We start from the raw sequence: 24,658 nt of genomic DNA on the forward strand, positions 1-24,658 counted from the left end.
TCTTGTAGGCAACACTTTTTTTTCTTTGTAGAAAATAAGAAATAAAAAAACAAACAGCACCATTAAAGAATGCATGATCCCTGAATTCTAAACAAAACACTGTCTAAAAATTTTTCTTTTTCAATGCTTGTTGCACTCAGTCACATTTAGTCAGGTATCAAAGCAAGCATAACAGTATTAAATTGTAGCAGTCTCACTGAGTCAGCCGCTCCCCCTTCTGAGGATTTTACACACCTTTTCTGAGTTTTTTCCTGTGGGAATAATATATTCTTTGGTAGAGGACTGAAGGAGGGTTTTACTTTTCTGTATGCTGTCCAGGGCTGTTGCCCCCCCAATCTGCGTTTGCCATGCATATTATGTTTGGGTTGGTTTCACATTTTGTTGTTACACTGTAGGAGTAATAGTGCCTTTTGAAAAAAGGCATTAAATGGCTAATGTCAAAAAGATGTAAACATTCAGAATACTGACCAAAACAAAAAGGATAAAAAAAATTTTTAAAATACACACAAACACACATTTAAAACACCTGTACTGAAAACATGTGAAAATAGGAATCAGGGTCAGTTTTGCTGAAGCAGGGGAAATACAGCAGTCCATGAAAATGATGGCAACCAAGTAAAGCACTTTCTCTGGAAGTCCATAAACAGTACAAATACAACCAAGTTCGTCTACAGTCTAAATTATTCTGCAACTATCAAATATACAAAGCGAAATAGTATGTGCTATTAAAAAGCAGCGCCTTTAAATTATAGTAAAAATGCTTTTTGTTTGCTGTACAGAGACAAAGCGTGAAGATGACAGGATTTTTAGATTCAGTGACATTTGGCTACACAGGCCCCTGATAGTCAAAGGAAGTCGGCCCTGTTTTCGGGCTCCTCACACTGTCCGTCAAGGAACATGGACAGTGACTCTTAGCTGTGCATGTTCAGCTCGTGCGGTGCCAGGCCTCCACAGCACGGGGAAGCAGCAACCCAAAACTTGGTTTCAGCGTCTAATACACCTAGGACTGACCAGGTCAAGGGAAAACTGCTAAGCCAGAGGCCACAGGAGCTTCTTGTTCATCAAGCAAATGGGGTTGCAACAACGTATTTTGACTCTTGACTGCATCAAAAAGCACCCAGTGCTACCAGCTTGTTTGGTTTTGTATGTATAGTTTGAGTAAGAATCTCCATGGGTCAGGAGTCAAACGGTCTAGAGTTCATCCCAGAAACACCAGCCCACTGAGCCTTTCTCGCAGCCAGGCTCCAAAGCTTGGTTTCTCAGGAATATGTAACAATGTGCTCAGTTCACCATCATTTCTGCACTTTTGACTTTGGGGAAGGAGAAACACCTTTAATTTGAAAATGAATCTGCATCCAAATGCTCCTACTGGCATGCTCGTTAACGACCTAAATGTCTTTGCACGTCTCAGGCATAGGCAGTCAGAGAGAAGCCGGGTAAGGCAGTAGCAGTTACATTCCTTTTCTGCTCCGAAAGTACTACTTAGCCAAACACATCCGTGTGATAAAGAACCAAGGAGTTCCATGTGCGAGTCCTACTCCTGGCAGGGATCTAACAGCATCCGATAATTAGGATGATGGACGGAAGATGTGCACCTCCCACCCCAATAACCATACTCACCATCTGCACATAGGCAGATGCAGAGATCAGAAACTAAAAAGCTGTTCACCTAACTCAAATTTATGTCCTGGTCTTTGTAAATATAGTAAATGGATGTCAAAAAATTTCTCATCCACATTTTGCTTCTGAATTTTTCTTCCCATTAAATTTTAGTCCCAAAGCATTAATGTTCAGTAATACCATACATGTATTACAGATCTGAACTGGGGGACAACAGAGAACAAGGGCACAGGAAAATTAGTTTTTTTGCACCTGGGTGGTGAAATCGACGCGCAATCAGCAGTTGAGTCTCCAAATCCGTTATGTGACAAACAAAAGACAAGGAAGGGCATTTTTTCCTGCCCAGCACTCACAGACAGTATTCCGCAATGATTGGAACATACTATGAGCTCAGTATCACATCACCTTCAGTTGTACCGCACATACGGAGGGCAAAGGTTTTGTAGACTGAACTTTCCTTCCACAGGTGTCAGTTACTGAGGGGGTAGTTTTTAATCTGCTGGTGTGGACAGTATCTGACACTGACAGTAACAGCTGCATTTGGAAGAAGTTGGCATGCAAGTGTCTATATTGTAGGGACGGCCCGCTGTGAGACTAACAGCATGATCTTCAGCATTGAGATGATAACAGAGCCAAGTAGAGCATGAAGACATCACCAATAAGGACACCACCCAAATACAACCTGACAGGTAGTTAACTAAAGATTCACTGGAAACTAGACTGCATTCCTTGAGAGGGGCTGATTAAGTGCATTGGTCTTTCATACTCATTCATATATATTTTTTTTAATTTAGTATGAGAAACAGAACTGGCTGGGCTGACAAATCAATCATGGCCTTGAAGCAGGTTTCAAGGTAAGCTGTCTTTTACTATCAGCAATTTGATAGTAACAATGACATTTCTATCACCCACAAAGATTTGGCAACATCATGATGATAAACATGGAGGAAAAAAAAAACATCCCATAGGTGATTCCCAACGAAAGATACACAGGAATTTAACTTCTGCACACTCCGGTTAACTTTTCAGACGTGTTTCAAGGAATGTCAACAATTGCATTAAGATGATTCCCTGTCATTCTGACCCTGCCTGCAGACGGCTTTACCCTCACCCCATGATTTCTGATTTCCACAGCCACAGTCAGTCAGTGGGTTAATGGACACTCCACATTTTGTGCTCTGGGTTTGAAGCTAGATGAGCATTTTCGTTTTTGTTGTTGTTCATCTTCCCACTGTGTGTGTGTGTGTGTGTGTGTGTGTGTGTGTGTGTGTGTGTGTGCTTTGTGACTGTTCTGGGAACAGAGCCTCCTGAACTCTAGCTGTTGTCTAGCACGAGGGTGGCCAAAGATGGAATGCAGCTCCAACACTCAACACTCAGTCTTTACTGGATGAAAACTGAAGAGGACTGTAAGATGCAGTATCCCTTTTGCGAAAGCAGTTCCACTCCCCCCGCCAGGTTTGAGGAATATATCGAGTTCACCTGAGGAAAACAAAACAAAACAAAACATGCATAACCTAGGAGAGCTTCTTTTTTTGTTTTTAAATGTTGGCTATTTCAGAGTCAAATGTAAATATAGAGATTGCGAATCGTGAATGAAGCGGTTCAGAAAATATCAACATGTCAGCCTCGGGTAGTCCCTTTAACAATGACAGTGAGAAAGAGCGGTGGCGACCCCTCAAAGACGGAGGCCAGCGTGCACTGGTGTCACCACCGAGGGCTACGGTTATTCGGCCAAATTTCAACATCCAATAATTGTATCCGAGTGAATAGAATAATATTTACATTACTGTCTTATGTAGGCATGCATATACAGCATTCTATGTGTTTTTTCCTTAATTTTAGGGCATTTGTTTTTCATATTTGTTTCATATTTGTTCTTAAAAAGCCATACATAAAGCTCCCCAATCCAAATCCTCTTGGCCGCTGGCTCTGTTGGCCTAGTGGTGTGACATGATCAAGTGCCCAAGGGCTGGGACCAGAATACTGGTTCCTTGTTGCAATTTCAGGTGTAGGATGCTTTTCACTACAACGCATGTTCAAAATCCAAGGCAGACACAGTATTCCACCGTAGTCTCTGAGAATGCACAAAAAGGGAGAATAGAGAATATTAGGATGACAGTGCATTTCATCGATGCCTCCTATGATGTGTCTGTCCTGATAGGAGTAAATGGAAGGAATCAGATTCCCCTTTTCCAACTGTGGTTTAGCCACTGTGGTAAAGGTAGGTCCCGCAAAGTCAACTGTAACAACCAGTACTGGCATGGCTCGTCTACAGAAAAAATGCATGACCGCCTTAATGGACTTCTACGATTGGCTTTCTACCTCTGCATTTCTGGTGCCTATTACGGATTTTGCAAGAGTCCTCTTCTTAGCTACACCTGGACTGGAAGAAAAAAAATGGACACAAAGTGGACAGTGACCTACACACACGCTGACAGAAACTTTCCCAAAGTGGGAAAGACAGCTAAAGGCTTTGTAAGAGAGAACGCAGCTGAAGCACAAGGTTGGGAGTACATCCTCCCTCTGTGAGAATTCCAAGAAAACAATCATTGTCTAGAGAAAAGATCATCTGGTTCCAAAGGAAAACAAATGAGCACGATATAAGCCACTGCATGATTCAATCTGTGGTCGCTGCTGCTGTTTGGCGTTTCCGAGTTGAAAAGGGATACTGCATCTTTGACTCAGCTCTTACCGCACAACTAGGCAAGCTACACAGAGTTTCGAAGGACCTATGCAGTCGTCATGGCAAAAGGCCCCGCAGCCTTTGCACACAATCATGGCTTTCAGCCGGCAAGAGCATTTCAGTTCCAACTCATCCGCGTTGCTGCTGTCGGCGAAGTTCTGGGCGGGCATCTGAGCGTTCTGACCAGGCAGGCCTGTGGCAGCGTTGGAGCTGCTTCCCAACATCCCAATGGACTTTTCGATTGCAGATGCTGCCCTTTTGAAGCTCGTGCTACCAAAGTGTATTGTTGGATAATTTCCACAGAGCTGCTGCTGTTGCTGCACCTGCATTTTCTGAGCAGCTAATTGGGTAAAAGGCTTTTGTGGCTCAGAGAGCAAATAGGAAGAGAAATCTGCATTTTTCAGCGCGAACGCTTTTAACTGTTCTTTCATTTCATTCTGGTCATAGGAAACTTGTTTCATGCCCAGTTCACAGCTGCTGCTTAAACCTTCCTCAAAAGAAAGAGGCTCCGATTTTATATTGCTACATACGCCCGTGGACTGTGGCCAACTGAGTCGCTTAGTGGTTTCCATGGTAACCGGTGGTTGTTTCTGCTCAGTTGGGACTTCTGCATTAGGGAGAGGTGGAGGTAGTGGAGGTGGAGGTGGCGGTGGGGGTGGGGGTGGGGGGGGTGGGGGCAGAGCCAAGGGTGGAGGGGGAGGTGGCGGTGGGGGCGGAGGCGGTGGGGGATGCACTAGTGCTTTGTTTGGCATTGTGTGTGCGGGGCCTCCCACGTCATCACCCTCTTTGATGGGTATATTGGGGGACAACATGTTGGCTAGCCTTAGCTGGTGAGGTGCTGAAGAGAGACTGACCTCTCCCAATCCCTTTTGTTCAAGATGCCTGTTGAAGGCGAATGCATTGCAGCCCACTGGGCTCTTGGAGGAAGTCTGTAAGAGAGCTGCGGTGGGCACAGGGGCTCTGGCAGCCATGGGCATTTGGTAAAACTGTTGTCTGTGTGAGGCACCAGTATCGGGGTGGAAGCCGCCATTCTTGTCCACATGGAACAGGTTCTGCTGGAAGCTACAGGAGGGAAGCAGCCGCTTCTGCTGTTTGACCTCGGGGCTGGGCGCGATCCGGTTCTGCATGGAGTGCTTGTTCAGCCACTCCTGCTTGAATGGCTGGCTGTGCCCCAGCTGACTGAGGCCAGAATTGATGACACAAGGCACCCCTTTCACGTCCGGGTCCCCCAACAGTTTTCCTGGTTCACATTTCACTTGGGTGTGTTCCCCCACAGTCCTGGCAACTCTCTTTTTGGGGTGGTTTTCTCGCTTTCTCATCTGTAGTGGAGCAAGAGTTCCCGCCAAGTAGCCCTTACCGTCGGGGTTTGGCGAGCTGGTTGGCATTTCAGCAACACTTCTCTCTGGCACTGGTTTACCCACTGAGGTAGTTTGAAGAGGCAGGGGCAGCCTGTTGATCTCCAGCTTGCCTCCCAGTCTGGGCTGTGGCAACACTTTTTCCAGAGGCAGGTTGCCTTGTAGCAACTGTGTCACCAGGGGATTGTTAGCCTCCACAGATGACAGGCGGCAGCTGGAGCTCCCTGTACCTGGAACTCTTTTCAGGGTGTCCGTAGCCAATGAGATGGCCTCTTCCATGGGGCTCGCAGGGGAGGCTTTTGTGTTCTGTGCGGGTTGGGCGCCAGGGCCCACCTCGGCTGCTGTAGGTGGCAGTTCCGGGCCAGGGAAGTCCTCAGTATCCATTCTAAAGCTCTTGTCCACTTCAGGAGGCTCGGATTTCATGGGAAGAGCCATGCTTGTTAGCAGATTCCTGGGATGGAGGTCGGAGGCGTGAGAGTAGCTGGTGTGTTCTGTTTTGATGGCCTTTGGACAGCTCTGCTCCAGATACTCTTTCTGTTTAGTTGAACCTGCGTGACTGAGCAGGGGTTGCCCCGTGGTTCTCATCCCATCATCATTCCAGCAAATATGGTTCGCTGAGGTGTACTGGTTGCCACAGGTTGTGTCTGCTTCGCTTTTGAAAGTAGCGGGGCCACGGGCCTGTTCGGCAAGGCCGTGACTAGGTGTGGGCGCCTCATTTAATTGATCTGGAATGACAGGCATTTCTCGGAGACTGGTGCAGGGGGTCTGTGACATTTTACAGTCTTGCTTTGCCACGGAAGCAGCAATGAAACTGGACCTGTGATCGATGCCTTCATTTGCAATTGGCTCTGGCCTGCTAATCACAGACACCTGAGGACAAGCCAGGGGTTGTACAGACGCCTCTGTCCTCACCAACCTGCTCTGCGGGTCCCCGCTGGCTTCCGTGCTTTCTAAGGAAACAGTCAGTGACAAACCGGAGGAGAGTGTGGTGCTGTGGTCCACAATGACTTTGCATGGAATGGATCTGTTGATGGCTACTGGCGCAAAGCCCCCTGCAGGCTGGTGAGGTTGTCCTGAACTGTCTGCCCTATTTCGAGGCCCTGAATGCTTATCCAAGCTTTCGGCATTTAACTTGGGGGGACTGTCATAAGCGTTTATCGTTAGCACATTTCCAGTAAACATGGCGATGGGTGGGCGTGTCACCAATGAGTCTGTGGCCGCCGTGGCATCACTGCAGCCGACGGTTGCTCTCACAGTGGGACCCACGGATGTGGGGGCCTGTTCTTCACTCGCAGGCATGGCTATCTTCTCAGGAGGAAATCTGGTGTTCATTCCTGGGGCGGAAATCAAGACAGAGCTCGTGGAGAGGTGGTTTGGCAAACTGTTTCCAATAGAAGGAGTTGGCACAGAGGTGTACTGACCAGAGACGATGTTGCTAGCACTGCTGTTCGGGATGAGCAACGGCTTCTCGTCTGTGGAGCTCAGGATGGTGGCGCCCTCTGTGGAGGCTGGAAGAGCGGTGCTGTCAATACATTTTGGTATAATGGCTATGCACGGAGTGTCAGGGCCCTGCATGGTTTTTAACAGGTTTATATTACAAGTAGAAACCGTAGTGTTTGCACTGTCAACAGACATTAGAACAGATGACTTATCAACAGAACTCACAAAGGGATGTTCTTTAATTGCTCCCGACATGGCAGTGCTGCATATAGACACGGGAACAGAATTTTTATTAAAAAGCATGGAAACGCTGCTATTTTCCGAAGAGGTAGATGAAACAATTTTCTCAGACAAATGTGACACAGGTATGTTTTTATCAGAACTGTGCACAGATAAGTCTGTGGCAGTTTCTGGAAGCTGAGTCGGGTTGAGAGACTGCTGTACTACGGTGCTGGTCTCCCGGAGGTGTGCAGACTTGTTGCTAGGAGATCTGCAGTTAGGATTGACAATAATGACACCTGTGGAACCTTCCATTTTGGTCTCAGGGGTAGAAGAGACATCCAAGCTTGTAGGTCCTTCTTTGGAGCTGGGAGGAGGTAACCGGCTCTCTTTAGTGGTCTGGAAGAGGTGGGCTCGGGCTTGATGCTTTGCAAAGAGCTTAGCTTTGGTTTGCTCTTTGATGTGTGCCAGGGTTCGGACCTTGCCTCCGTCTGGGCTCCCCATGGCTCCTGAGACGATGCTGGCCGCCGCAGCCACAGCAGCAGCTGCAGCAGCCTCGCGCTGGGCCCGAGCTTGTTGGGCGCGGGCCTTGATATCCGCGAGGGTCCTGGCTCCTGTGTTCCTCCCTCCACTGACAGACGTGCTAGCGGATGTGCGAGATTCTGGCTTGGAGACTGGCTGGCTCTTGATAATAAAAGGCGGCCCGATTTTGGAAAGCTGGATCTAAAAGAAGGAGAGAAAGCAAGGATAAGGTGTTTTGTTCAGGAGCACCGAGGGGGCCGTGCAGACCGGGACATACAGGGGCAAGACTGGCTGCAAATTCTGCTAGTGTGAGGTGAAATGAACCTCACACCCTGATTGGCCTTCAGGGAATAAGGCAACGATGAACATGAATGAAGTTTGCAAACTCTGGAATCTTAAAAAACCTCAACCGGGGATCTTATTAGGCATGGCAGTACAGTCTCTTCTTTGTGCTTTATAGAAATGGGATCAAAACTCATGCTTCCAAAAATAAGGTGAGAGAAATTTAGAAATATTTAGTTTTTACATCACTTCCTTGGTGAAACAAAAAACTGGGACTTTACTTTAACTGTTTTTGTTTCATCCTAATGAAAAAAATATTATACTGGCCAGTAAGTCAGAAGATGAACTCTCACTTGGCTTTGTACAAAAACTCGATGATGCTAGGAAATCTCCAAACCTCACTTTCTCCAGCAATTTCTCTAAGCCAGAGTCTAGGTTTTTAATGTACTTGCACACTACCTCACCTGCTGCCTCATACATATATAATAAGTCCACAATCAGAGTTTATAAACGGAGTTGTAAAACGGAGTGAGTTATTTCCGGTCTATTTCTTTTACAGAGTTGTCATAAAGATGAAATGGGACCCTATTTGTGAGTGCGCTGTTTTCCACAGGGATTTGGGTGATCATTTTCTGCCTCTAGAGAAAGTATGGATTGGGCTGTTCATTTCGTTACAGAAAATATACCATCTGCTCGATTTTACACCTGTCCCAAACCACGCTGTTTATGTACAACACCACCATGTGACATAAGCACCAGTAGCTCACACAATGCTGATGCACACTGCTCACTGGAAGGGATCTATGGATGTCGCTCATTTTACAGTTGAAAACTTGAGCTTCTGGAGGATGAAGGGGTCAAATAACCCCTGAGTGATTCTGGTGTTAATTCAGCGCTGTTTATGTCTATTTCTTCTTTCTCTTTTCCCCCATGTTCTCCTAGAAAGTTTCTCTTCCTAACACATGTATATTTATACTATGCTCCTTGACACATGCTTCGGCAACACATCCATTAGGAATTATGCTTTGGAATTTTGACGGATAGAATTATATTCCTGAGTTGTCTGAGTTCTTATTTTCAAACTGCTTTTGAAACTTCCCTTGTGGCCTAAGATAAAGAAAAGGTGAAGGAATTCAATATTCCTTATGAATTTTCCCCTCCGTCTAGAAAAATAACATCTAAAACATAAGAACATCAAATATACTTACATTATCTATCTATGTATTTACGTGTCCCTGCATCTTGAAGCAAAGCACGCATCATCAGACTGGTATGTTTAAAACCACTTTCCTAAAATAGATATTTAGACTTTTCTTTCCATATCTTTGAAAATGAAAATATACAACATTTGATATTTAACTGGAGGTTAAGGTTCATTTTTAACATCTCTACAATCTAATTACATTGGGATTGTTACATTAAACAGAATACAGCTACACTCTTCAAAGCTAAGCCTTGAAGATCATAAATCACATAAAAAGCAGATACAGCAGAACTAAAGAAAATTATGTTTTTAGAGAGCTTGAGATGTTTGTAATTAAAGGTAAATTCTCTGAGGGGGAACAATCCACTTTATTGTGTGATGAAGTAAGCCTAAATAGAAGCATCAATTAAGTATAAATGACAGAGGGTAGCAACATGTTTAAACAACAGTTTGTACTGAATTAACCTTAATATTCTGTTTACTTAAAAGCAATTCATAGAAAAATTTGCTTTGCGGGAGGTAAAATTTCGTTGGAATACGAAATATGAAAAAGCAACATATTTCTATGAGACTATATTATTTTTTGAGATTAAAGACTTCTTTACTATCTTGGAAATGAAAAAAATGATTTACATATCTTTATAGCATTCTCCCTCAGAGTAAATAAGGCGATTTTATTTATTTATTCTTTGAAATATTTAATGGGGTTCTACCGTAAGCCAAGTTCTCTCCGCTGGGCAATGGAGCTATTCAATGTTGTTACAGAATCAGTGCTTGCCTCTAACTTTTGACTACTTTCCCTAGTCCTCCTGAGTTAATAAAAACCTGAATAATCTTTCCTAGTTCCTCCTATTTATAAAGTTTTCCTTCCTTCGCTTTTGCAGCTCCCAGCGCCCCAGTGTTTAGTGGCCTCCAGGCTCCTCCAGGCCCTGTTTTTCCCACACCCCCTGTCGCCAACGCTTTTTCCTCAAATACAGTGGTTTAAATATATCCGCATATCTGAATTTCTTATATGAGCTCAATGAAATTTTAAAAGGGATCATTCACTATCTGAATGGGTACTGGGAGGACCAGATCATATATATCTATAGAAATGTGGAAGGAGGGAAGAAAATATGAACATTAAAAGTCCGAGGAGGAGAAGTCTGCTATGGAATGCACTTGCAAAGGTCATACCTTGAGTGGAGGGACTCGGGGCTCCTCTCTGGGAGGCTGTTCTTTCTCAGGTGGGCTGCTGGATGATATGTTCCGGTTAGACTGGTCATCTTCTATCCTAGCTCTCTTCTCCTTGCAAATTCCGAAGCCGTGCTGCTCTGCCGTCTTCCTCTTCGATATCTCGGATTCCCTACTTTCATTTCTCATCCCGTCTGGTGACTTGGAGGGCTCAGCTGACTTAGAAGCGTGGGAGCTCTCCGACCGATTCTGTGTGCCCCCCTGTTTGTGTGTTTTATTCCTGGAGCCTTCTGAAAAGGAAGCCTTTTCTGCCGATGAGACATACTGCCTGTCCTGTGATTTAGCAGAGGGGAGCTCACTGACCTTAGTCTCTGCCTCTTCGGAAAAGGCAGATAACTCCAATGGGGAAGGGATGCCCTTCTTTTCTGTTCTTTGCAGAACACTATGGTTTTTAACTTTTATCGTCTCTGGAGAAGGAAGCTCTGGGACTGAAGAATAGGGTTTTTCAGTTTCTACATGTGAGTTTGAAGGCTGCTGACTTAGGGTCTTGGGCAATTCTTCGGACGGAAAAGCTTCAGGAGCTATGGAAGAAGAAGCCATTTGGATGGACTCAGCAGTACTGGGCAGAGCATTCTGTTGAGAGATGAAGCTCTCAGCCAGCATGGCAGCCACAGATGGCTCGTCTTTCTGTGGGGAAAGTGGTTCCTCAGAAACTGGAGGTGACTTTCTCTGCGGGTGCGCCATCCCTTCACTCATGGAAGCACTAGACACAGAAGATGTTTCTGAAGGAAGTGGCAAACTAGACACAAACGTGGTCTCAGAGGGGAGAAGCATGGAAGACATGGAAGAGGCTTCTGATGTCAGCGGCAAATCAGACATCGGTGATGTTTCTGATGTTGGAGGTAAGTTGGATACCGGGGAGGCTTCCGATGTTAATGGCAGGTTGGACATATTTGATGCTTCTGATATTTCAGGTGATGTGGATACGGGAGATAATTCTGACATCAGAGAGCCATGGAGGTTTTCATCAGGAGGATTTCTCTGAGGGTATTTGTCTGTATTTTCAGTGCTGGACACTTCAGAACCAAACGTTGCTTCCAGGGAGGCTGGAGTGCATGATTCTTCCGACGTGGACTGGGTCTCGCCGCCTGGGGACGGAAGGCTGGTGCAGGCTCCCTCTGGGCTCTCGGAGAAGGAGGTTTCTGAGATGCAGGCATTTTCAGAAAGCTGTTCGTCAGGCTCACTCTGTAGCTCCATATCTACTGCAATCCCTTCACTTGGAAGCTGATCTTCCAGCGGAGTAGGTCCTGCTTTCATTTTGGGAATACTGATCTCTGTTACATTTTCTGACTCCTTCTGTTCTGTGTCGTCAACGTGAGTCACGGATGAAGTGGAAGGAACAAGAGAGTCACAGACTTCAAGTTGATCAATAACGACAGACATTTCCTCCTGGGGAGATTCTGGTTTGTCTTCAATCTTCACTTCAATGGGAGGCAAAGTTTCTAAAACATCATTCATCATGACACAGGATTCGAAGGTGTCTTCAGAAGGCGCCATCTGGGGCTCTTCGCAAGAGTGGGTTGGACTTTCAGATGCCTCCGAAAACTCAGGTATTGTCTTGTGATGTTCTTCCTGGCATTCACAAATGCTAGTTTCTACCTCTTCTGCAATCTCCTCCTGAATCACACTCTCTTCAGGAATCAAGATATCCTCAGGCTCTGATTCTATCATGCCATCTTTGGCTGGAACTTCCACCATTGGACAAAGTGCAGCACAGAACTCAGGCTCTGGGGAAGCTGGACCTTTCAGACTTTTTGGCTTTTGTTCTTCCAAGGAGGTTTGCACAGCAGGACCGGGAGGGCCAGGCGTCCCACATGAAGAACTACTTTCAGCTCTATCACTGCTGGCTCCGGCAGTGAGCTTCATGGAATCCTCTCTTGACATGCCCAATCTGAATAAAATTAGAGATATTAAATGTTTTCCCAGCAATAAAACACAGAAGGTTCAATAAATCTACTAAATGCATCAAATGGATTTTTAAATTCCCAAGTAACATGCCTGATTGACATGAGAGAACCTATGGTGACGTAGGTGTTCTACTGATTTAACAATAATAGTAAAAACAAGCTCCACTTTTAGGTAAGAAAGGAGCAGCATTTGCTATGTCACCTAAGATAGATGAACTTTATGAAGTTGGGTCAGTAAAAGGAACAAAACTGGAAAACATGTTCAGTAAAGCTTAAGAATGTGTAAGATCCAGAAATTTTTCTTAAGACAAAAATTAGAGCAATTCTCTTACAGTAGAAGATTACACAGATTTGGGAGATACAACAGAATCAAATAAGAACTATGGAAAGTGAACATATCAATTGTGGCACCGAAATGACTTCAAAAGACTGGTTCTGAAACCAATCTAAGAAACGCTAGTCTAATACCTTGTTTCATCTTCCAAGTGCCAAAAACTAAGGCAACGTGAAAATTTGACTAAAGGATCACAGAGTATGTTTGAGGTCATCCCAGTTATTCTACTGGATTCCAGCTAACAGATGCGTGAATGAGGACTTTTAAATTCACGCATGTAAATTTCCTGCTGTATAGATCTTCTACACTAGACAGGATGGAAAACCATGAAATAATTCTATCTAATGCTCAGGTCTTTAGGCAAAGCTAATCATAATCGCAATCAAGTAAGTCTGTTTCTGTATCAGACTCCAATGACTGAGAAATGAAGTTAAATTACAGTATAGGAAATGATGAAGATAAGCAGAGGAGAGAACATCTCCATGAACAGTAGCACATTGGATGAGGAAATATAATTGCATAGCTGCAATGCAAGAAAGCACCTCGGTGAAATTCACCTTAATTATAATTTAAATAACATCAGCAAATGAAAGGGAATTGAAACTGAAAACACTTCGGGGGTATCTGATCACTGTTTGCTTCACTAAAACTCACAAGGCTATCAAAAGGAGAGTATGTTGCCTTCAAAATTAGCTTAATTCCTCTCCATTTTCCCTGAGATGGGTTTGGGAAGTTGAAATTTAGAAGTATGCCTTACTAATAGCTATAATTTTTTTAAAGTTACAGATAGATTTCAAACAGAATAATCAGCTAGATCGTATCAAACACAGAGGCCACTGATATAGTTTAGTATGTAACAGAAATCTGAGGAACTGGCAGCCAAATTTCTATTATTTGGCTAATGGCAACATAATTAAATATGAAAGTAATGATATGTGCAGTATGTACACATGTACAACAAATGGTATAAAATACACCTATACCAAAAAAATTTTTTTTTAATTTTTTTAAATTTATTTATTTTTATTACAAAGTCAGATATACAGAGAGGAGGAGAGACAGAGAGGAAGATCTTCCATCCGATGATTCACTCCCCAAGTGAGCCACAACGGCCGGTGCTGCGCCGATCTGATGCCAGGAACCAGGAACTTCTTCCAGGTCTCCCACGCGGGTGCAGGGTCCCAATACATTGGGCCGTCCTCGACTGTTTTCCCAGGCGACAAGCAGGAAGCTGGATAGGAAGTGGAGCTGCTGGGATTAGAACCGGCGCCCATATGGGATCCTGGTGCATTCAAGGTGAGGACTTTAGCCACTAGGCCACCGTGCCAGGCCCCTATACCAAAATTTTAATTCCAAGGCTGGCACTATGATTCAGCATGTTATGCTGTTCTTCGCAGTACGAGCATCCCTTATCGGAGTGTTGGTTCGAGTTTCAGCTGCTCCCCTTCCAATCCAGCTCCCTGCTGATGTGCCTGGGAAAGCAGCAGAGGATGGCCCATCTACCTGGGTTTCTGTCACCCAAGAGGCAGACCAGGGTAGAGGCTTGGCTCCTAGCTTGGAGTGGCCCAGGACCAGCTACTGTGGCTATTTGGGGAGTGAACTAGTGGATCGAGGGCCAGTCAGTTGTTTTTTTCTCTCTCTCTCTTTCTGCCTTTTAGATAAATACGTACATCTTTTAAAAATGATTTTCAATGGAAAATACTTAAGGTGGCACAGGGCATGGGGGAAGAAACAGCGCAGCTCACACGACACAGAGGGAAACCTGATCTCCAGAAATGTAGACCGCACATGCACAGACAAAACCAATATGATGCTGTTCTATCATAAGAAAACTATGCCAGGAAAAAACATAATCAATATCTACACCAACAATCAGAGGACTAAATCCCACATGTCTTAACTGGACACAAGTCTGGATGATATCTTCATGAAAAAGTTGGAGCAATGGAAAGGTGTATGGTTTTGGTCAGCTCAAAACTGTTCTGTGCTGGAGCCAAAGTTTAAAATATCAGGGAAATACAGGTAAATGAGACATATACATAAAATATATAATCTGTCATCCACTACATGATCAAATATAGAAAACAAGGGACAGGTGCAATGATGGAAGAAGATAAAAATCTGTCAATGCACTTCACTAAAGAGAGGCTCTAGTAGAATCATATTTTGTATTCAGAGCTTGGGAATGGTGATGGAGGGTCATGTCCCTACACAGTATCATGACTATCACATCTTAGGTCAAGACTCCTCAACCTGACACTCAGGGAAATATGTAAAGTCCTCACACTTCATGTTTATGTTATTTTTTCTCTTAGAACATGTAGGACTAAGACTTTTCGCATGTGAGTTAACCTTATTGTGTAAAACTGGAAAAAATTACTTAGCCTCACCCTTCCCCAGTTTCCTAATCCTTTTTTCTTAACTTAAGGATAATGGAATCACTGGAAATTAAATGAAATATTTGCTAAGGTTTTAGCAGCCTATCAGAGGGCTCAATATTGAAATTCCTGGAATGTGGGGTTCTCAGCAAGCAGAGCCCAAGAAGCCCCAAGATGACTACACACTTGGCATTCTGGCATAAAAGAGAGGCTGGTTAAGTACTGATGAATTAATAACAAAGTAAGTGCTTGTTCTGCCACTCAGGATCGGCGCTTGCAGGTAACTAACACAGCTATGGCTCTGCCACTCTGGAGAAGTCTGCTTGCAATATTCCCTCTCCTATACAGGGGGAGAGAGAGAACCTTTGCGTGGTCTTAGTCCCATTATCCAGGGTTCTCAACCCCACTGAGCCTCAGCATGGTTTGCAAAACTTCTAAAGCTACTGATTCCTAAAATCAACTCTTAGTGCTTGTCAGTCCAGATTGATTCTGGGAAACCTATATTCATATTAAACATCTCTAATGAGGATTAAGATGCAGCCAGAACTGAGCAACACTACGGTTGATTACATGTAAAGATGTACTATTAGCCTGTTACATTTTAATCTGTGAGGATATACATTAATCTCGGTTCAGTTTTGCTTTACACATCCAGAAATTCTGACATAGAGATCATATGTAGACCTTTCCAATCAAGAATACTGCTATTTAGGACAACTTGTCAAGACTAGCTCACTCTGAGCAGCCAGCCAGCTAACCATCAGATTCATTTTCAAGAACACTTCCATGAGACTCAAGAGCATGGCTCCCCAAAGACAGGCAATCTTGTGAAATGAGATCAAACTGGTGCAGGTTTTCTTACCTGCAACACTCTATGTCTTTAAAAACAACAACTTTCAAGTATTACTGTCCTATGTAGGAAGTGAAGAACAATCTCTTCACTTTGGAGCATCTGAAGTTACTGGTAACAGTGCAATTCCTCACTTCTTAGGTATTTCAATGAGACATTAATTCTGCCCATGTTCACTGCTTCCATGTTATTTATTATTACTTTTACCAGTCTCTGGTTTTACTTTAAAAATGAAACTCACATATACACACAAATAATACATTAAAAACAGGTTGTACTTGAATAGATGATGGATGGCATGAAGGATAGCACCTCTGCATTTCTCTAAAACAAAATTAATATGTACGTCTACAATCAATGTTTTGGGAGTAAAACATGAGAGTTAAATATATACCTTACTAAACTACTTCTTTCTAAAGTATCCATTAACAAAAATACTGGACAAAAGAACTGGAAAACTTTAGTAAAATCCACTTAAGAAAACCAAAATTGACTTCTATGGGATTTCATGTAATATTTTCGGTCCAAAATGAATTTTCATGAACAAGTTATAAAACCTTGAAAATGCATTTTCTAACATTTAAGTGCTGATATACCACTATAATTTTACCTGCAATTTCTTACACCAAGGGCCTATTTCCTTTTATCACAGATTTATTAAGTTTTACAGCTTGTGAGTGCGCTATGTGAAGCAGAGAATTACATTTTCATTTCCTTCTGCAAGAAATGAGGGGAAAAAATGCTCTAGTACTTACTTTTCTCCATAAAACCTCTCAAAGAATTTTTCTTTCCAAGGTTCGGTTTTCTTTTCCTTCTCAATTTCTTGCCTTATCCGCAATTGCATTTCTGGGGTAAATTCCCCTAGAAAGAAAATAACAATGGAGTGAATAAAAGTGGTTCGTCATCTGCCAATTACTACAAAAAAAAAACAAGTTATCAATCTGAAAACAATTATAGATGTTGAAAAAAGTGACCAATGATTGCATTCTACAAATTTGTCTTTATGGAAATCACTTATCTCATCAAAGTTGAACTCTCACACCTTTATCAAATGTACTAGAAGAGTTGGCCTTGTGGTAAAGTGCGTCAAGTTGCTATCTATGATGCCTGCATTCCATGTGGGCCCTGCTTGATAGCCTAGCTGCTCTAATTCTGACCCAGCTCCCTGCTAATTACTTGGAGAAAGAAACAGAAGTCGGCCCAAGTGTTTGGGTCCCTATAGACATGTGGGAGACCCAGATGAAGCTCTTGGCTGTGGACTGACTCAACCCTAGTCATTATGGTCACCTGGGGAGTGAACTGGCAGGCAGGAGAGTTCTCCCTCTACTCCTTTCCCTCTCCCACCGCCCCCTCCTGTAGCTCTTTCTAAATAAATAAATACATCTTTAAGCATACCCTGAATGGTGGGGCTGCAAATGAAAGAGTCTTCAATACCCTTATAGAAAGCATGGTGGTGGGAGAAGAGGCGACATAGTTTACCATATTATAAACTAAATGCCCTGTTCAGGTCGTAGGTGTAAGTGTGGTGAAACTACAGAGGAGAAAGCACCGCAATCTATGCATGCTCATAAAGGAGGACCACATGGAGAAGCTGATTCTTGAGTTAGCCTCTGAAGGATGATCAGGCATTTACAAAGCAATTGAGTCAAAAGGAAAAGAAATATTAAAACATTTTTATCTTCTTTCAAGTAGCCGGTTATGAAAACATCAGATGAAATGAAATGAGAAAAGAAGAGTAGGGCCAATTATGCGATATGAAAGAAAGGGAGAGAATTTCAGTTGCTGATTCACTCCCCAAATAGCTGCTATGGTCAGACTTGGGCTGGTCTAAACACCAGGAGCCCAGAGCTTCCTGCAGGTCTCCACGTGGGGCATAGGGCCCCAAGGACTTGAGCCAACACCCTCTGCCTTTGCAGGCCATAAGCAGAGAGCGGCGTCAGAAGTGAAGCAGCTGGGACTTGAACTGCTGTATGAGGCAGGGGCTTTACCCACTGTGCCATAGCCCTGGCCTCTTCCATTAACTTTCTAACATCCCACATCGGCATGGATTTATTTTTTTAGATTTTTCACATATTAAAAAAAAAAAACCTTTCAGTTCAATTTCCCATGAACTTTTTGAGTACCCTCACAGGTATGGTTAGAAAGACAGTGCTGGCGACATCAACAGTTCCCGCCAGATGGAAGAACAAGAACGTGGGAAGGAAACGGAGACGGAGCTGTCAGAAAGGTAGCTCAGACAACAATCTAATGCATATTGTTCATGTCTCAAGCAGGTGGCTTTGAGTTGGACAGAGTCAAAAGCAAATGAAATACTGGAGGAAATATTTGAAACGTACTAAGAGGAGGAAATTGGATGATGCCATTCAAAGCCATGCGTATTCTCAAAGAAGAAAAATTCATCTGTATGTGGTGGAATCCCGGCTGACTTCTGAAAGCTTAACTGCATAAGGAGTAAGAGTATGGTGGTAAGCTGGTTGACTAAAGCAGGATAAGGTGAATGCAACTTTGGGAGGAAGAAAATATTTCATAAAGTGTCTCTTGGCTCCAGAAGGAGAATATACAGTGGATCAACTCATGTGATTAAAAGTACCACTCAAAAAAAGTCACGCTGCGTAACATCAGTATTATACCCCAAGTGAAATCATGCTTTCTTAAACAATAACTGACCACCTGCAAAACTGCCAAAGAACTGAAGAATTCATTTAAAGAGAGTTAAAGTTCTCAATAAATTTATGTGTATTTTAGGGGGAGGAAAAATACTGGAGATCAGAGGAAGGTAGAATGCCCAACACATTCTGCATACTCCAATGTCACATATTAGAAAACAGACATTTACCTTCTGCCAGTCGCTGCTTCCACCCTTGTGCTGCATATGCAAAGAATTCATTATTCAGAGCTGAAGTACTGAGGCGTAAAATTCCATCACTTCCCATCTAGGAAATAAATCGACAAAACCAAGATTTCATCAGGCATAATTCAAAGCAAAAGCATGCCTAAAAGCAGCAAAAATAGAATGGTGTTGGAAAGTGTGTGTGTGTGTGTCAGAGAGACAGAGACAGACACACAAGGCAAGGAAAAAAGGAACAGAAACCAGGTTGAATCTCCCAGAACGAAAGTTGTATTTCGCTGCTAGTATGGCGGACAGAAGGAATTAGTGGGTTTTCCTTGATTGGTCTGAAGTGACAGTGGTGGAGTGAAGAGAAGATACGTTAGCTCAGTGATGTCAAATGAAAATTAAAGAAATAAATAATAAACGAATAAATAAATGAAAGATCAGGGAAGGTTTTAGGTAGCCATGGGAGCGGTTAGGAAGAACACAACGGAACTGGTGCAGGGTTAGGACAGACTGGCCAAAATGAGACAGAACTGAGACGAGAGCGCGCTGCCAGACAGAATGAGCTTGTGTACTGCAGAGGTGGACCATCATAAGTCATCAGTAACCGAACCATTTATGAGGTATGAGGATGCTTAGCGTGGCACTCAAAGACCTGGTAAGCTGTAAATCTAACCAGAGCTTTTCTAAGGTTTACTTTCATGCCTAAGTTCAAGATACTCACTGTTACCTGAAAATACACATGCGGATTCTTTATCCCCATGTTTTGTTTATGATTGTTTCCACACTCTATTTTGCCAAAATGTTCTTTTTTACATTTATTTATTTTTATTTTTGATGATGTTTACATAATTGACCAGGGTGGGAAGGGTTAATGGTTAGGGGAAAGTGAGTGAGACCATTATTTCCAAGTTTTCTTCCTCCTGTATCTTGGTTAAAGGTGGAGATAGGGGTGATGCCACACTCAGCATCCCAAATGCCTAGTGTCCGGGGATTGGGAGTGGTCATTCGATGTCATCCCAGGGTCCCCAATGTGAAGCATACTCCGAGGGTTCTGCTTATGTGGTTTCAAAAGTTCTGAAAGGTTGTTTATCTCGCCTATCCAAGGATGAGGAAATCCTTCCAAGGTCCATTGGCTGACATAATTCACCTAAGGGACTTCATTTGCCCAGGTATTTGCTGTCAAAGGTTGTCTGGGAAGGTGATCACTTCGTTCTGCCCTTCTTCCTCTGCTATGGTATCAGAGAGCCTGTGCAGGTCCCAAGGGACTGTGACATCCTCCATGTGCATCTGGGTATGTCATTCACTGCACCATCTAGGTCACTAAGGAGACTTAGATCTGCAAGCACAGTAGCCTTTTTGATGCAAGTCCCTCAGAGGTATTTCCTCACTTAGACATGATCCCCCAGGTCCCCTGGAAACCCGCAAGGCCCGGAAGCTTCACTTGGCACCACTGATGCCCTGGGCTGCCCAAACTTAGCTGCGCCCAGCCCCTTCAGGGTTTCAAGGGCCAATTCCCACTGCACATGCATAATGAAGCGACCCAGGCTGCACCCAGCCCCTGCTGGGGCTCATGGTGAAATATTCTCCTTTCAAAATTTTGCTAAAGTAATGGCTTCGTGAATGTGTTAGTTAAGCCATCATTCAGAAAGAAGAATATGGAATTTAAAAGATAATGCTATACAAACAACTTAAAACTCGATGGTGGCCAATTATACTCAGCAAAGAGAGACATAGAGAACGAAGCTGAGATATGTCATTCCCTGACATAAGACATATAGAAGAATACAGATTTGATATCTTGGGTTTCTTCTTTAGGAAGAGACCTGTAACTATGCTAAAATATTCCATGCACTTGGAGAATTTCAGGCAGGATTTTACTCATCCATTAAACATTGCTTACTCACTCTGCTGTTTCGTTTTTATTCAACAGATACTGAGCGCCCATATGAACATATTCCTGGCACTTGCCTGGATACTGGCAACGCTGTGGCAAAAAAAGAAAAAGGCCCTATCCTTCTATTTGAAATATATTCCATATACATCAGCTGTTTCTAAGCTCTATACATCTCTAGCTCATCTGGAGTTTGCATGGTTATAGCAGGTCATTATGTCAGTATTCCATTTCATGGGCTTAGTTCAACCCCCAATATAGGAGTAGAGAAGTGTTCCAACCTGCCCACCCTTTGATGAGGCAATTGTATAACACTGTCCTCTGGTTTGTGACTTGGGCATCTAACCAGGAATGCCACGATGCTATACCCCTCATCAGAAAGCAAACTGGAATACTTCAACATAAGATTATAAAAGAAAGGAATACTGGAGATATAATCAGAATTTTGTAAAGGTCTCTGAAGACAGAGACATTGGGAGAATAATCTTAGATACTAAATTTCTCCAGTTGATTTTGGAAGCTGGGTTGGGCAAAAAAATGAACAATGCACAGTATTTATCTTGCAGGAAGGTGCTAATGAAGGACTAACAAATACAACAAGGATGAGGACAAGACAGTCATTTGCACAGTACACTTAGGAAACCTGAACATTTTCCGCAAATATTTATTCTGAATATATGGTATAGGGGTTCAGAAGCCTTGTGGGGAGGGGTAAAGGAAACAACTCTACGTCAGACTGGGATGCAAACTGGGATGCCTGTTCCGGCGGATGAAGGTGAGTATATTGTATCAGACTGCCTGGTATGTTTTCAATTCAGCTGACGTGCTTAGGGGCGGCAGCAGGTGACAGCATAAGTTCAAGGGTTCCTGCTGCCCAAGTGAAAGACTCAGTTGGAGTTCCTGGATCCAGACTTGAGTCTCGCCCACTCTGATTATTGTGGGCATTTGAGAAGTAAGGTACAAGGTGGAAGATTTCTCTTTCACACTCATTCTCCCCTTCGAACATTGTTTTAAAATGAGTATTTGCATTGCATAGATTTATTTTTATTAGGGCTAGCAGGTAGAAGACAAATTCTCTGGAAAAGTCTGAATTTGCTTACTATAGAGTGCATTTATAGAAGATGGCATAGAAAAAAAAGTAAGGTTATACCATATTTGAGGATATATAATGTGATGCTTAGTATCTTGCAGGTTCTCACTAAAAGTTTACCAACATGTCCTTGACTAGTATAAATAAGGACTTAAAATTTAACTCCAGAAGCTGATAAACAGAACTTAACTTTCTTGTATCTTACTAAAAATAAGGGCAAGATTAGTTACTAATTGAAATTTCTGTATAATTTTAAGACACAAAGAAATACAAGATCCAGATTAAGTCTGACGGATTCTTAAGATTTCAGTACATGTAAATGCATTCAAGAAAATGGAAACAAGCCCTGAAGGAAATGTGTTTCTTTTAAAATAGAAAAACAATATTAACTACCAGATTGCCCAGCCTATGAGACAGCACAAGTCAACACTAGAGCTCCATTAAACCAGATTTCCCAGCCTATGAGACAGCACAAGTCAACATTAGAGCTACATTAAATTTAGGAAGTACATGCCAATAAAACTTTTAAAATACACTATTAATTTTATGACTTTTAAGAAATACTGTCCAAATGATATAACATTTTAATGGACTGGAACAATAAACATTTCTGAAAGGTCTATTTATTCATTGCTGAGCTGTAAATTCTAGGTTTTCTCATTAGCCACGACAGACACATTCATTCTAAAAAATCACCTAACTCTTTTATAATTAAATGTCTAACTATGGATGAGTTATGCTTCCTTTTTAATTAAAAGGAAAAAATTCTGATCAAAATTGTTTCAGGGAGAAATAAATTCTAGTAAAGGGAAACATTCATTCAGAGATCCAAGAGGGTCCAAGAGGTTGACACTTTTTCTTGCCGAGTACATATATGTCCTTAGTACTGATGATATGAACACACATTTGAAGGGATGAGTGTCAAGTGGAATTCAAGTGTTAAGTAAATGTTGTTACTGGTACAAATCCAGAATTTAAAATTGAATGAATGCTTTAAGTATATGTTTCTCTTAATATCAAACCTGTGTTATAATCTGATCCCATCTCCTTATTTTGTGTTTTTTATCGCTAACTGCAAATGCACAGCACAAAAGAGCTGCTTGGGAGAACAGGGAAAAATTTGCTGGAGTGACAGAGGGGCTAAATAGCAATGCCAGAACTAGCTAATTTCGTTCTATAGACTATGGGTGTGTATGTGAAAAAATGATTGAGAAAGTTCAAGCACATGGTTGCTTTAGATAGTAGAATAGGCCTTTCTAATACTCACTAACAGTAAGGGATGCTTGAGTAGAAACTGGAAATTAGGAGAAAATGAGCAATATGGCTTTTGGGGAAGCATTGGGAATGTATACGCCAAGGTCCTTCGGGTGGGGCTTGCAAGGAGGTCCTTCGAGCTGGAGTGTAGTCGGAGTATGAACAAGTGGGGCAAGGGGCCAGCATCTGCTGAACCTCACAGGCCAGTGTAGAAGCTGGCGTCATCCCCAGGAAGTGGGAAAGCCTTTGGGGGATTTTGGTCTCAGCAAAGATAAAATGTGACATTTACAAAGGATTGCTCCAATTGCTGTGTTTAGAAAAAGACTTCCAGCAATGCTATTTAATAGTAACATAAATGTGAGTGAAATGCAATTCTAGTTTTTCTAGTCATCATATTGAAAAAGACAAAGAAAGATGTGAAATTAATTCCTATAATACATTTTATTTAATCCAAACTATCCAATATGTTATTTCAACATTCCATCAACATGAAATGTTGAGATATTTTAGATTCCTTCTGAATGCTAATTTTTCAATATCCAGTGAGTCTATTTAAAACACATCTGGATTCACATTCGTCATATTTCTAGTATTCAACAGCCACAGTTGGCTTCTGTATTGGACATAATTGTAGAAGATAATATACACCAAGGTCCCTCAGTACATAACCATTTTAATACTCCAGGAATGGGATCACAGCCATTTGCCCTAGGGTAACAGCACTGGAGGTAGTAATACATTTTAGAATTCTGTTCATATTCTAAAGGCTGGGCCGAGAGGACTTGATGCTGGATTGCATCTGTGGTATGAAAGAGAACAGGCTAAGATGACAGCAAGGAATGTTGGCCTTGACAATCAAAATACTTTATTTACTAAAATGGAGAAGAGTTAAGAAGGTATGGTTTGGAGCGTAAGTTCTAATAGATGTCTTAGCCCTATCACTCTAATGTGGAGGAAATTCTGTGCTAAGGCACACCAAGATTCAGTGACTTTTGTCAAGGAGCACTAGGATAAAGCAAGAGAACATACGAGGTCATACCTTAAGATCGGTCAGGCAATGGAAGTGAAAGTGGAAGAATATTCAAGGAAGGTGCAATAACTAGAATGGATTCCCTGAAGGAGCATATGTGTGGGTGGTGACCTAGGCAAAAATGTGAATGCAGATTCCAGGAACAAAGCTGGGATCACTGGACAGAGGCTGGCAGCAGACAGCAGGGCAGGAAGAGTTATGAGGAACAGTATTTACAACAACTGCTAAGTTGCTTTGGACATGTTAATGTCAGGGTATCTTGGAGGTACACATATAATGTCTAGTCAGTAACTGAAGAGTAGGAGCAAGAAATGTAACAATGAGGAAAGAAACAGGAAGAATTTGCAGCAAAGAAACAGGAAAGTAGGTGAGTGAAAACAGGAGGATGGTTAGGAATAGGCAGGCACGAGGAGAGAACAGAGAATGGAAGCTCACTGAAGAGATTTAGTGATGAAGAAATGGGGTTGGGGGGCTGGGCGCCGTGGCCTAGTGGCTAGAGTCCTCTCCTTGAATGTGTCGGGATCCCATAT

General features: G+C 42.7%; 1 protein-coding gene across 1 annotated transcript in view; it reads right to left on the reverse strand.

The window, feature by feature from the left end:
• Window positions 1–3,483: 3,483 nt before the first annotated feature.
• The window catches only part of ASXL3 (ASXL transcriptional regulator 3), a 107,015-nt gene continuing 85,840 nt past the window's right edge, over window positions 3,484–24,658 (reverse strand). The window contains exons 7-10 of the mRNA XM_036493603.2: window positions 18,864–18,960; window positions 16,783–16,888; window positions 10,502–12,449; window positions 3,484–8,040 (exon numbers count right to left, since the gene is read on the reverse strand). Coding sequence (XP_036349496.2) covers window positions 4,309–8,040; window positions 10,502–12,449; window positions 16,783–16,888; window positions 18,864–18,960 — 5,883 coding nt within the window. The 3' untranslated portion in view covers window positions 3,484–4,308. The remainder of the gene's footprint in view (window positions 8,041–10,501; window positions 12,450–16,782; window positions 16,889–18,863; window positions 18,961–24,658) is intronic.

This window comes from Ochotona princeps, chromosome 18 (genome assembly GCF_030435755.1).
Source record: "Ochotona princeps isolate mOchPri1 chromosome 18, mOchPri1.hap1, whole genome shotgun sequence".
NCBI classification, from domain to species: Eukaryota; Metazoa; Chordata; class Mammalia; order Lagomorpha; family Ochotonidae; genus Ochotona; species Ochotona princeps.